This window comes from Raphanus sativus, unplaced genomic scaffold (genome assembly GCF_000801105.2).
Source record: "Raphanus sativus cultivar WK10039 unplaced genomic scaffold, ASM80110v3 Scaffold0252, whole genome shotgun sequence".
Lineage (NCBI taxonomy): Eukaryota > Viridiplantae > Streptophyta > Magnoliopsida > Brassicales > Brassicaceae > Raphanus > Raphanus sativus.
Window position 1 is genome coordinate 36,166 of NW_026615572.1, and position 13,577 is coordinate 49,742.

Consider the following 13,577-nt stretch of genomic DNA (forward strand, 5'->3'; position numbering starts at 1 on the left):
TATTACGACGGAGAAGAAAAAGAGAGTAAATATTACAAATTACAAAGGATGAGAATGGTGAAGTTCGTTAAAAAAAGAGAGAGAGGAGAAGATCTTATCATGAACGAGTACATGATCCTATACATATAATTTATTTTCATAGTGAATTTAGACATTAATAGCTTTATATTGTTTGTGTCGTATAGCAGCTGGGATCATCAACTCTCGCGTGGAAGTTGGATTTCTTCTAACGTCAATCCTCGAGTTTCAGGTACCAAACACCATGCAAATACAATTGTAAATCCACTTATTATAGCGAATACAACGAAGGTCCCTACAATTAAAATTTACAAAAATACATTAATATCATAATTAGTATACTTATCCTAAACTTGAATTATCTGTAAAGGATCTAAAATATAAATCTAAAGAACTCGAACTTCAGTAGATAGATATATAAAAAACAATTTTATGAAATGGATGTTTTATATGAGAAAGAAGAAATTGTGTAAATATATAATGTATAATATATATGTTCATGTGTGTATGTATATATTAACAAAAAAAAATTTGTGATAAATGATATTAAATATAATTGGATTTCAATTTGGTTTTGTAAGAACGTCTATCTTTGGTTGAAAAGCTTGTAGGAAAGAAGAAAAACAAAACTTTATACTGAACCAAATTAGATTCAGTTTATAAAAGTAGTATTAACGTACCGGTAGGGCTCCAAATAAGCATAAAATTGAAACAGTAGCTGACGATCCAACCGGTAAACCAATTTGTTATGGTTACTAAACTCCCAGCTACTACTTTCATATCCATCGGAAATATCTGCATAATTTTTTCAAATAAAAATGAACATCAGTTACAATAAGAAACTGTTTTGTTTTTTATTAAGCATGTAAAAAATAAATATATATGGATATATACCTCGGACATTATAATCCATGGTAACGCTCCTAGTCCAGCAGCGAACATCATAACGTATGTCTGTTTGGAATATAAATATGATTATGCTTTATCGCATTGTGAAAATTTATACAACATTTATATAGGATCGAACTTGAAATTGTAGGCCTTTCTCAAAAAAAAACTTGAAATTGTTTTTAGGTTATAATATAAAGCAAACTAAACGAACAAGAAAAAACGCTAGAAATATTTTCTTTTGTGAGTACTATTTCAAATAAGTGAACTAGATATCACTTACCATTATTCCAATAAATGCCATTGTGGGAGTAAAATTTACAACGCCAGGGACACCTTTTAATCCAAACGCTAATGCAAGAGTGATACAACTTAAACATATCCCAAAAGCTGATGCCTGCATTTTTGTTTATATAAATTAATCGATCTATTAACAAACTAAAGTACTATATTAATTAAAAATATTCTAACCATCAGAAGTGGTCGTCTTCCCCATCGATCCACAATGATCAGACCCAATAAAGCTTTTGGTACCTAGCATTGGTTACAGATTATAATCAAGCATTGTAAAGACAAAAAAAATGAGGAGCTGGGTTATTAATTAATAACAATGAACAAATCAAACAACTATTTACTGCTTTTTAATATTTACATAAATATGCATACGTACCACGACAATAGACAACACCGTCATCCCAATCCGAGAAGGAAATCCTTAAAGAGTGAAAATTATTTATTTTATTTTTTATCATAAGGAACAATTGTTAAATTACGTAATAATCTGTAAAATATAAATTATACCAGCAAGATCAAATATGCTGCCTGCGTAATAACTTATTCCTGAACTTCCACATAACTGCTGCAGAAGCATCACACCTACTCCAATCTAAATATAATTAACCAAAAGCAAAAAAAAAAATCAATATAAGTAAAATGTAATATAGTTGTCTGATAGTTTTTTTTGGTAATGAATAAAACCATTTAGTCTTCAAAAAAAAATGAATAAAACCATTTTCTTACTGTAAGTTGACGAGTATATTTTCTTTTGAAAAGACTTTGCATGCTGATATTCGCAGTAGCATCAACAGAAATCTGCAAAGTTTCAAAATAAATAATACTAAATATATATAATGATAATAAAGTTGTAATTTGTAACCAAAAATAAGCATAATGTTGATTAGATGTATTTGTACCATGATTTCACGAGTTTCCTTCACAATATCAGCTTCTTTTCCTCGTAATTTTTGAAGAACAGCTTCACACTCTTCATCACGGTTTTCTTTTGCCTAATATAAATACATTAATTTTAGTACTTGTCAACGTAAAGAATACTTTTATATAGAAGTTCTCTTTTCTATAATTAGAGAAATGATATGATTCTTATGACTAACCAGCCATCTTGGAGACTCGGGGATGAAAAATAAACCCAAAAATTGTATCAAGCATGGGATAATGCCTGAAGATGTAGAAGTCCTTTAATTAAAATAGTTTCATATAATATTTTTTTGGAACGACGAATAGTTAATTAGTATGGAAAACTGAAACATTTGACAAATAAATACAAGTGGGAAGGAGTACCGATCAAGGCTATCGTTCTCCATGATACGAAATTTCCAATGTAATATGCGGTTGCAATCCCACAATTTTGCAAAAGCTATAAGATATCGATCAATTACAAAATAGTGTATTAGTTTTGTGTATGTATATTAAGTTTGATTATAAGCTAGTAATATATAAATTACCTGATTGCTAAATGTAAAAGTGCCTCTCACATTCTTAGGAGTTATTTCTGCGATATATACAGGAACCTACAGATTTTTATATAAGAAATAAACTATATTCATTACAAGTTTAGAGATGATTAATCTCTGTAAATTAAATAATAGTTTACCACGTAGCTAGCAAGACCAACTCCAGTTCCCACAAAGAATCGTCCGAAGTCTAACAAGATAATATTCTATGGGAAGATAGATGAATCGAGATTAGTATTAAGGATAGATGTATATAAGGAAAGGACTCTTATGTAAACGTTTCTAACCTAGACATAGATGTCTCTCGGCAACTATATATTGTATTCTGTTTCTTCTAATAAGACTCACATTCCACATTCTATATGGTATCAGAGCCGTCGCTCCTATAAACCTATTTTTTTTTTAAAGCTTCCTCTTCTTCACGCCAATTTCAATGGCCTTTCCAAACAACTCTGCCACATTCACAGAAACCATAAACACAAACCCAAACAATCAAACTATTCTTAACATAAACATGGCTAATGTTTCCAAACTCTCGGCAACAAACTACCTCATGTGGAGTCTTCAAGTCCACGCTTTGGTAGATGGATATGGTCTGGTCGGCCATCTTGATGGATCTACTGTGATACCATCCGCTGAGATCGTTATTGATGGTGAAACAACAGCCAATCCGGAACATCTGATCTGGAAAAGGCAAGATCGATTGATCTACAGCGCCCTCTTAGGTGCTATCACTCTTCCTATTCAACCGTTGGTGTCAAGAGCGCTTACTGCTGCTCACATATGGGAGACTCTCGCCTCCACTTACGCCAAACCTAGCCGTGCCCACATCAAAAACTTGAGAAATCAGCTCAAGGTGTGGAAGAAAGAGACTAAGTCTATTGATGTCTACGTACAAGGGATTACTACCAGAGTGGATCAACTTGCCATTCTCGGCAAGCCCATGGATCATGAGGATCAAATCGATGCTCTGCTTGATGGTTTACCTACTGAATACAAGCAAGTTGTCGATCAGATTGAGGGACGTGAGACGCCTCCAACCCTCACGGAGATTCACGAGAAGTTGCTGCACCATGAAGCCAAGCTAGCGCTGAGTGGTACTGAGACCATCCTTCCTGTATCTGCGAATTTTGTTCAACAAAAAGGTCAGAGTTCTTATCAACATAAGAACAAGAACACTAACAGCTATTCTAATCAGCCGAGGCCGCAGTACAATAACAACAATTGGCAGCAGCAGCATCGTGGGTCTAGGCCTTACCTTGGCAAATGTCAGATATGTGGGACTCATGGTCATGGAGCTAAGCGATGTCCTCAACTTCAGACATACCAGGCGGCTGCTCAGACTCCATTCACGCCATGGCAGGGACAACCTCGTGCTAATGTAGCAGCGGCGACTCCATTCACTGCCACCAACTGGTTGCTTGACAGTGGGGCTACACATCACATCACCTCTGATCTTCAGAACCTGTCCCTGCATCAACCATATGAAGGAGGTGAGGCGGTCACTATTGCCGATGGTTCCAATCAATCCATTACTCACACTGGTTCTCTTACCCTTCCCTCTCCTAATAAAAATCTTATGCTCAGTAATGTTCTGTGTGTGCCTAAGATAAACAAGAATCTCATTTCAGTCTATGGTCTTTGCAATACTAACCAAGTATCTGTTGAATTCTTTCCATCATCATTTCAGGTGAAGGATCTGAACACGGGGACCCGGTTATTCCAAGGCAACACTAGAGCTCAGCTATATCAGTGGCCGACAGTTAACTCAGTACCTACGGCCCTGTCTGCTTCACCATCTCCTATTACTAGTCTATCTTCTTGGCACTCTCGCTTGGGTCATCCCTCTACTGCTATTCTAAACAAAACTATTTCTCAGTTTTCCCTTCCTGTTTCTCAGCCTTCTAATAAACCTTTGTCTTGTTCGGATTGTTTGATTAATAAAAGCCATAAGCTATCTTTCTCTACTTCTAGTATATCATCCACAAGACCCCTTGAGATTATTTTTTCTGATGTCTGGTCATCCCCTATTCTCTCAAAAGACAATTTCAAATACTATCTCATTCTTGTTGATCACTATACCAGATACACATGGCTTTATCCTCTAAAATTAAAATCCCAAGTCAAAGAGATTTTTATTGCCTACAAGAAACTAGTCGAGAATAGGTTCCAGAACAAAATTGGAACTTTATTTTCGGATAATGGAGGTGAGTTTATAGCATTGAGATCGTACCTTCGGGAGAATGGCATCTCTCATCTGACTTCACCGCCACATACGCCGGAGCACAACGGTATGGCAGAAAGAAAACATCGGCATGTGGTGGAAACAGGTCTTACGCTTATGTCTCAAGCAACGATGCCGAAGACATATTGGCCCTTTGCCTTTGCAGCAGCCATTTACTTGATCAATAGGTTGCCTACTCCGAACCTGGAGTATCAATCTCCGTACCAAAAGTTATTTCAGAAAGCTCCGAACTACAATCGTCTTCGGGTCTTTGGATGTAAGTGTTTTCCGTGGCTGAGACCGTACACACATAACAAGCTGGAAGATCGCTCCACCCCGTGTGCCTTTCTGGGTTACGCGACAAGCCAAAGTGCATATCTCTGTCTTCATCTGCCAACAATGCGACTTTATACTTCGCGTCATGTTGTCTTCCAAGAGTCCAGCTTCCCCTTCACAGAACCGATACCTAGACGACCACCCTCTAATGTTGAAGACGGAAACACAGACACCCAGTATCAGCCTCCGATTACTCGTGTGCCTCTACGGAATCCAACGACTCAGCCACCCCCGTGTTTCGATCCTCACCCATCTTCATCGCAGCCGCCTCAACAAACTCAGGTATCGTCATCTCCTAACTCACAACCTCATTCTCCTCTTCTCTCCATTTCTGAGCCCACTGCTCCAACTCAAAATGGGCCGCAACCCACGGCCCAGCCAACTCACCAAATAAATGTAACCCAACCTATTTTAAATCCCAGCCCACCACCACCAAATACCCAAACCCAAGTCTCTACAGCCAGTGAACCACAAATTCAACCACCGCAAAATGCCCAAACGTCCCGACACCCACAAAATCCCGTCTCCGATGTGATACAAGAACCACCACCAAACAGACATCAGATGCAAACAAGATCGAAGAACAAAATCATCAAGCCGAACTCCAAATTCAGTCTCACTGTGTCCAAGAAGCAATCCAGTCACGAACCACGAACACTTGCTCAAGCTCTCAAAGACGAACGCTGGCGCAAAGCAATGTCTACGGAGTATGATGCTCAGATAGAATACGGCACGTGGGATTTGGTTCCATCGGATCCGTCGCAGAATCTTGTTACTTGCAGATGGATATACACGACGAAGTACTTGGCCAATGGAGAAGAGGAGAGACCCAAAGCTCGCCTAGTTGCGCGTGGTAATACACAGAGGTATGGTGTTGACTACAGTGAAACATTCAGCCCTGTGATCAAGTCCACAACAATTAGACTCGTCTTGAAAGTTGCGGTTACACGAGGATGGCAGCTCAAACAGCTAGATGTAAACAACGCTTTTCTACAAGGGGAGTTGCAGGAGGAAGTCTATATGACTCAACCACCGGGGTTCGTTGATGCTGACAGACCACACCACGTTTGCAAGCTGAAGAAACCCATCTACGGCCTGAAACAGGCACCCCGTGCCTGGTACTTGTCGCTCAAGAAACATCTTATCGACATTGGATTCAGAAACTCGTTAGCGGATACATCCCTCTTCACTCACAGCACTGGTGATCATTACACATATATACTTGTGTATGTTGATGATGTTATTGTTACAGGGAGCAGTCCTCAATTGGTCTCTGCAGTTCTGAACTCACTTGCACAGAGATTTTCTATCAAGGACCCAGTTGATTTGCATTACTTCTTGGGTATTGAGGTTACTCACTCAGACACTGGACTTCATCTGATGCAGCGCAGATATATTCTGGATCTACTCAGTCGTACCAACATGTCGGATGCAAAGCCGGTCTCGACACCTATGCAGACAACCCCGAAGCTGACCTTACGAGACAGCTCTCCTCTGTCCGATGTCTCCCAGTATAGGTCTGTTGTTGGCAGCTTACAGTATCTTGCCTTCACAAGACCAGATATTTCGTATGCAGTCAATCGCCTTTCTCAATTTATGCATCAACCGACGGAGAATCATTGGCAAGCAGTAAAGAGGGTCTTACGGTACTTGGTTGGGACTCCGAGTCATGGAATCTACATGAAAGCAAGATCTCCTCTTACACTCCATGCGTTTACAGATGCAGACTGGGCAGGTGACAGTGATGACTACGTCTCCACAAATGCATTCATCATTTATCTTGGTTCTACTCCGGTATCATGGTCGTCAAAGAAGCAAAACGGAGTGGCACGATCATCGACAGAAGCTGAATATAGAGCAGTCGCGAATACAGCTTCCGAGGTACGCTGGCTATGTTCTTTACTTCAAGAACTAGGGATCAAGGTCCCGGCTGCACCGGTCATATATTGTGACAATGTTGGAGCAACGTATCTGTGTGCAAACCCAGTGTTTCACTCCCGCATGAAGCATATTGCCATTGATTATCACTTCATAAGAAATATGATTCAACTGGGCATGATGAGAGTAGCACATATTTCGACCAGAGATCAGTTGGCTGATGCCCTGACAAAGCCCCTCAGCCGACAACAGTTTCTACAAGCGACGTTCAAGATTGGAGTAACAACAGTCCCTCCATCTTGAGGGGGCATATTAAGGATAGATGTATATAAGGAAAGGACTCTTATGTAAATGTTTCTAACCTAGACATAGATGTCTCTCGGCAACTATATATTGTATTCTGTTTCTTCTAATAAGACTCACATTCCACATTCTATAATTAGTACGTAAGTTTGTTATTAATTAAGTAATGGATCGTGAAGAAACCTTGGCTTGTGCAATTGCAAGCCATCCACTTATGAAGAATGCCTCGGCGACCCACAACGTCTAGGAAATAATTATAACCAAAAATACAAAGGGTTCAGAGCTTAAATATTTCACTAATAGAGACATTGAGACCATAATGAATATTTAACCATTTTACGACCGAAGGCATCCGCAATTATCGCGCTAAATATTGCACCGATCATTCCTCCAAAAGTCAGTAGCGAACCAAATACTGAAAACTGTGAAAAGTATTTTTTTATTGTAAAGATCTGAAGTAATTTTATATTTGCTAAAATATATAGACATATAAAATGATATATGTAGTGAAATAGAGGCTTACTTGTGCGATAGAAAGATCAAGATCTTCCATAATAGAAGACATTGTACCGGCAGTGAAACCTAACTGTTTTTCCATAATAGAAGATATTTAGAATACATGAGTCTCTGAATAAAGTGAATACAGTTTGGATATATTATCTGCAAACCCTATAACGAGCAAAGTCATTTCTGAATTTTGAAAACAAGGTTATGTGGATAGAGATAAATTACAATTAGAAAATTATATCTAGCGGGTTGATAAGATATTTTTCAATTTGTGTGGAAGCTTCTAAAACATGGTAACATATCAATTCTAACTATATCCATCAGACGCATTTCTGAAATGTGTACTAGCTAGTAGTAATCAAATTTTATTAAAAATTTGAGAATTCTTTATATTATCCACCATCTTCTTTAATAGAATTAACAGAATTGGAAGGAGAATGATGATATTCTAGCCATGTATATATATATATATATATATATATATATAGAGAGAGAGAGAGAGAGAGAGAGAGAGAGAGAGAGAGAGAGAGAGAGAGAGAGAGAGAGAGAGAGAGAGAGAGAGAGAGAGAGAGAGAGAGAGAGAGAGAGAGAGAGAGAGAGAGAGAGATGGGAACATACGGCAATGCCAAAGCTGTAGGAGGCAGAGACAATGATGAAAGTAGTGAAGATGAGAAATGGAGTTATCGTAGTTTCAGAGCTTTCTCTCCTCTCTGCCTTATTTACCAGTAGTAATCCTTTCTCCATACTATGATTCTCCTCCTCCATTAGCCTGAAAACACTAGAATTGAATAGAGGTCAAGAACTGATGAACAAAACAGAGAGATTCTGTGGGAGCTATATGCTTTGTCTTGATATATATAAATACGGTATATGCTTGACCTTTTTTAATTGTCTATATACCCTTTATATATTTGCTAATACCCGTAAATGATGATGGTTAAAGATATGTTGCTGTGTCTATCTAACGATAGCAATTTCAATATTTGGATCTGTGCACCATCTCATATTGTTTTTTTTTTTTGAAACACACCATCTCATATTGTTTAATATGATCAATTTCGTAGTGATTCGACTTGGGATAGAAAAAGGAAAGAACATTCTTAATTAACAAAAAACATTATCACGTTCTAGTTCAAAGTGAGAAAAATTTAAACTAGGTGGAAGTACCACACCACCGAAAAACGAAGCTTTCTAAGCCTAAAGCCTGACCAAAGTTAGTTGGTGAGATTGTTTTCCAAACAAATCTTGTATTTTAATTAAAAACTGTGGTATTTTGTAGAAAAAGTTTGGTATTTAGAATGAATTTTTAAAATTTACATAATTTAACTAATTATTTTTTAATAGTATTAATTAACTGAATATTTTCAAGTAGAACTTTTGAAAAAATGTCATCAATCAATCGGTTATTAACTCTAAACATATGAACAGAGATTCTTCGATACCCGAAAAGTGACTGTTTGTTCAAATGTGAAAAATACAACCTTTGCTCATGTATATCCAGTTGTCCATCAGGAAATATTCTACATATAGTTTGTACCCATTTATGGTATTTGTCAAAAGATCTGAGATATTATACTAAACAATAATAAAATTATAAAGACATGCTGGATTAGATGGATAATGTATCCGACTCATTCGCATGACTGAAGTTTGTTAGTATACGTACACAAATAATCTAATCTATTAAAATTGAAGTACAAATAGTACTAAACCCTTAGTTTTGCACAAAAATTACATCATAATGCCACTGCTATCAAAACACTGTAGTTTTACTATTTTTTTAATCTAAAAATCGTTGGCTTTAAATTCTTTTTTTACCCACCCTTAATATTCTTTTGGGCTTGGAATATGACATATGGCCCAGTGTATTGTTACGTTTTCTATTTTATCAAAACGACCAGTCACTGTTGTTTGAAAATCTAAACAACCCATTGAAAACCAAGCTATCGAACATAAGTTTACAAAACATATCTAGACCACTATATTAATATTTTATATTACTTATGCATGCTCTATACAGAGAATAATATTTTTTTGATGTTAATACAAATATTTTTTTGTCTAGATTTCTATAGTAAAAGAATAATATTCTTTTCATTTCTGTTTGTTTCTCAGGAAAAAAATAGTGTGGGCTTGGATATTTGATCATAGTTCAAATTCAAAACATTAATAAGCTGGTCCAATTTAAAATGTTGAGCTTCCCAAAAATAATTATCAGAACTCTATTTTATTTTTATGGGTACATTTCCATTAGTTTTTATTATTTAAAAATCCTATAATCAAAAGTTTAAAATATACTTTATATTACCAAGTTATATCATGAGTAAAAAATCCACAATGATATTTTCATACTCAAATAAAATGAAAAGTTGTACAAGATCATACTTTATAATTAGACACTGAACAAACCGAACAAAATACACCAATTTCAAAAATAAAAAAAAATATCAAAGTGTAAAATTAACGTTTAACATATAATAATTTCAAAAATACACTCGCGCGGGCGCGCGGGTCCTAAATCTAGTCTAATCTATTAAAACTGAAGTACAAATAAGAAATACCCCTTAGATTTGCTCAATATTTACAGTGGAATGCCATTGAATTATTTAAATATTTTTTTTGTTTTTCCTGTTTAATTTATAATTTCCTAATTTGAATTTTAAACTAAAAATCAGCTATAAATTAGTTCCTCAAATCTCCATATCAAACACTTTCAATAATTAGCATCCAAAATATTGCCTAAATTTGTGCTAACCAATATATTCTACATACATAATATCTTGTGAACTTAAATTCACGTGATTTTCCCTACAAAATGGGTTAATGTATATTCTCCACTCTAAGGTTTCATATATATATATATATATATATATAGGGTTTACAAAATAATTACTCAACTATTCGGGTAGTAGGCATTTATCACTTTTTTCCTTTGCATTTAACAATTTAATATAACCTAATTTAATAATAAAAATCTACACAAAGTTAAGCCCAATAGTAATTTGTTATCAGTTAAATTGAATTGGTATTTTCATTTTATTTTCTTCCAAATTATAATCTTAATTTGTTATATGTTACAGAGTAGATAGAAAATTGAACAATTATTTTATTTTGTTACAATAGTTAAAACTTATGTATCATATTTTGATAACATACTAACTCATAGTTGTCTATTTTTCGTACTTTTAATTCAAAGCAATTGTTATTTATATATCTTATACATATATAACTTTATATATATAAATGTTGGATTGTTATATGATATCTAATATCGGTGATAAAATATATGAACAAACACAACCAAATAAAATTACTCAATGTAATCTAAAATATATTTCATTTGTACCAGTTTAAGTATTGTTTAAGGTTTTTCTATAAATATTAAGAAAATACAGATTTCTATACAATTTATCTTGGTTACATAAAAATAACATTAAATAAAATTAATTCAACTAATAAAAAAATTACAGCATTTTTTAATTGGTTGCAAATTTTAAATTGCAATAAATATTATCTATAATAGTGAAAACATCACTTATTATGAAACAAAATAAAAATCTTTAAACACCACTTAAAATGGTACAGATGGAGTAATAATTATATAATACAAACTAAAATTCGCCCTCAATATTCTTTAAATATTACAAGTCTATGTCACTAATTTAAACTATGTTTAACACTTAAATCAAACCATTTAAATATAATTTAAATAACTAACCAAACTGTACGTAGTAAGTAACCAAACAAAGGTCAATTCAATCACATTACTAAAACCAGAATTAATTAAAAGCCTTAACCACTCATCACCCATTTCTTTAAGCAATACAAAATCTTATAAATTTGGAATCACACCAAAAATACAATGGCATCTTCTTATCGTATACTGTTCCACTATAAATTTATAACCTTTTATGGAAAATATAAACCATATAATTATCATATATTCAGTCAATGAAAATTCAACTAAGAACATATTATTAGTTCGTTATTCTTTCGGATTACAAAGTGAGCATAAAAATAAAGAAAAAACAACTTTTATAATTTGAATACTTTTTTCATAAATAACTCCAATTATTATTATATATTGAATCATTTGGACAATATCAACAAACAAACATTTTCTATATCATAAGCATTGGTCAATATCGACCAAAAACTTTCTCACGATACATTTAAAAATATAATAATACATAATTAGTTATACGGTAAAAATTAAATATATATATATACTAATTATAAAAACAAATACCATAACTATTTCGAAATAAAAATAAATATAAATACCCGCACGGACGTGCGGGTCAAAATCTAGTGTTTATAAAATCAGAAGTCAAATCAAGTATTGAATCATTTTAAGTTTTTTAAAGAATCATTATAAATGCCATTAGTTTTTTTTTCCCGAAAACGGGAATGATACTAAGGTTTGTCTGAATGAAGCATACATATGCTCAGATGTTACTTTCGTCTCTGTGTGCATATGATATATAGCAGCATTATTTAAGCAACGTCTTCCCGTTGATGCTTCAAGTTCAACAGGATGAAACATAATTTATAACAAGATATGTGACTAAGTCTTCTTACTTCTTAGTTAGTCCTCGATAAAACTAATTATGTAACCAATTACTTGCACTAGCACTCCTCTTTCGTGGTGTTGTTTATTGGTTAAATGGGTGTGGCCAGCTATATTTAAGCCTTTTCTAACAATGAATTTTCCAGAGTTTCCTTCTTTTTTCTACATCGCAATTCTTTGGTTTTTAGTATTTTCTGAGGAAGATAATTTGAGCAGATTTGGATCTGGTTTCCTATATAGGATTAGCGTAATTCCAAATCTCATTTACTATTTCAAAAAATAAGAACTACAAATTTATAACAAAACAGCATAGCTCAATGAGTGTATACATAGCCTAAATAGGTGAACAATATCATATGAATTATATCGAAACTCCACAAGAAAAACATTTTCATAATCTTAAACTCAAGATGCACTTGTTATAAAACTGATTATGTGATTAAGTTTACATTCTTTCAACAAAAGTTAATAATAATATAATACTTTAACATGAAGAACATAATATTACTGTTAGGCTGTAACTGGATGAACAAAATTTGGAATATGAATGCATGGAATGGATCATTCCACTTAGTTCCTTCAAAAGTACACCAATTATAAGGAAAAGTCATTCATAAAATATTCCTAAAACTTTTTTGGAATCAATAAAAAGAGAATATTTTTTTTGTAAAATCATTCAGCAACGTAAAAGTTATGGAACAAGTAGAATAAATGAAATGCATAATTTTATTTTTAATTTAATTAATAAATTCATTTTATTTCTATTCCATTCCTCTTCATTCCATTTAATTCTATTCTATTAATTCATGATATTCCTGTAAATGATTTTCAGTTACACCCTTATTATATTCTAACGTGATTACGCAAATTTAACATAAATATAAGGGTATAAATGACAACAAAACATGGAAAACCAACATATAGTATGAAAACATATTGTTATATTTAGATTCTTTGAACCTTCTAATTAGTAAAATCAGCCTTTGAAAAAGAAACCCTTGGAGGAAACACGAGACTCCATGGAAACATCCCTTTTCTTGTTGTAATATAATACTAGGTGATAACCCGCACCTTGTGCGGGGTGAAATACTTAAAATAATGA

General features: G+C 34.0%; 2 protein-coding genes across 2 annotated transcripts; both read right to left on the bottom strand.

Moving 5' to 3' along the window:
• Window positions 1-64: 64 nt before the first annotated feature.
• LOC130501677 (sugar transporter ERD6-like 12) lies at window positions 65-3,014 on the bottom strand. Its single transcript, XM_056996507.1, has 13 exons — window positions 3,006-3,014; window positions 2,649-2,714; window positions 2,485-2,560; window positions 2,298-2,362; window positions 2,100-2,192; window positions 1,927-1,998; window positions 1,708-1,792; window positions 1,577-1,620; window positions 1,378-1,440; window positions 1,190-1,303; window positions 913-972; window positions 699-813; window positions 65-313 (listed from the first exon to the last, which is right to left on the bottom strand). The coding sequence occupies exons 1-13, from the start codon at window positions 3,012-3,014 to the stop codon at window positions 198-200; spliced, it is 978 nt and encodes a 325-aa protein (XP_056852487.1). The 3' UTR covers window positions 65-197.
• A 4,599-nt stretch (window positions 3,015-7,613) lies between these two features.
• LOC130501676 (sugar transporter ERD6-like 9) lies at window positions 7,614-8,704 on the bottom strand. Its single transcript, XM_056996506.1, has 3 exons — window positions 8,524-8,704; window positions 7,922-7,984; window positions 7,614-7,820 (listed from the first exon to the last, which is right to left on the bottom strand). Exons 1-3 carry the CDS (start codon window positions 8,668-8,670, stop codon window positions 7,695-7,697), a joined length of 336 nt encoding a protein of 111 aa, XP_056852486.1. The 5' UTR covers window positions 8,671-8,704; the 3' UTR covers window positions 7,614-7,694.
• Between the last annotated feature and the right edge of the window lie 4,873 nt (window positions 8,705-13,577).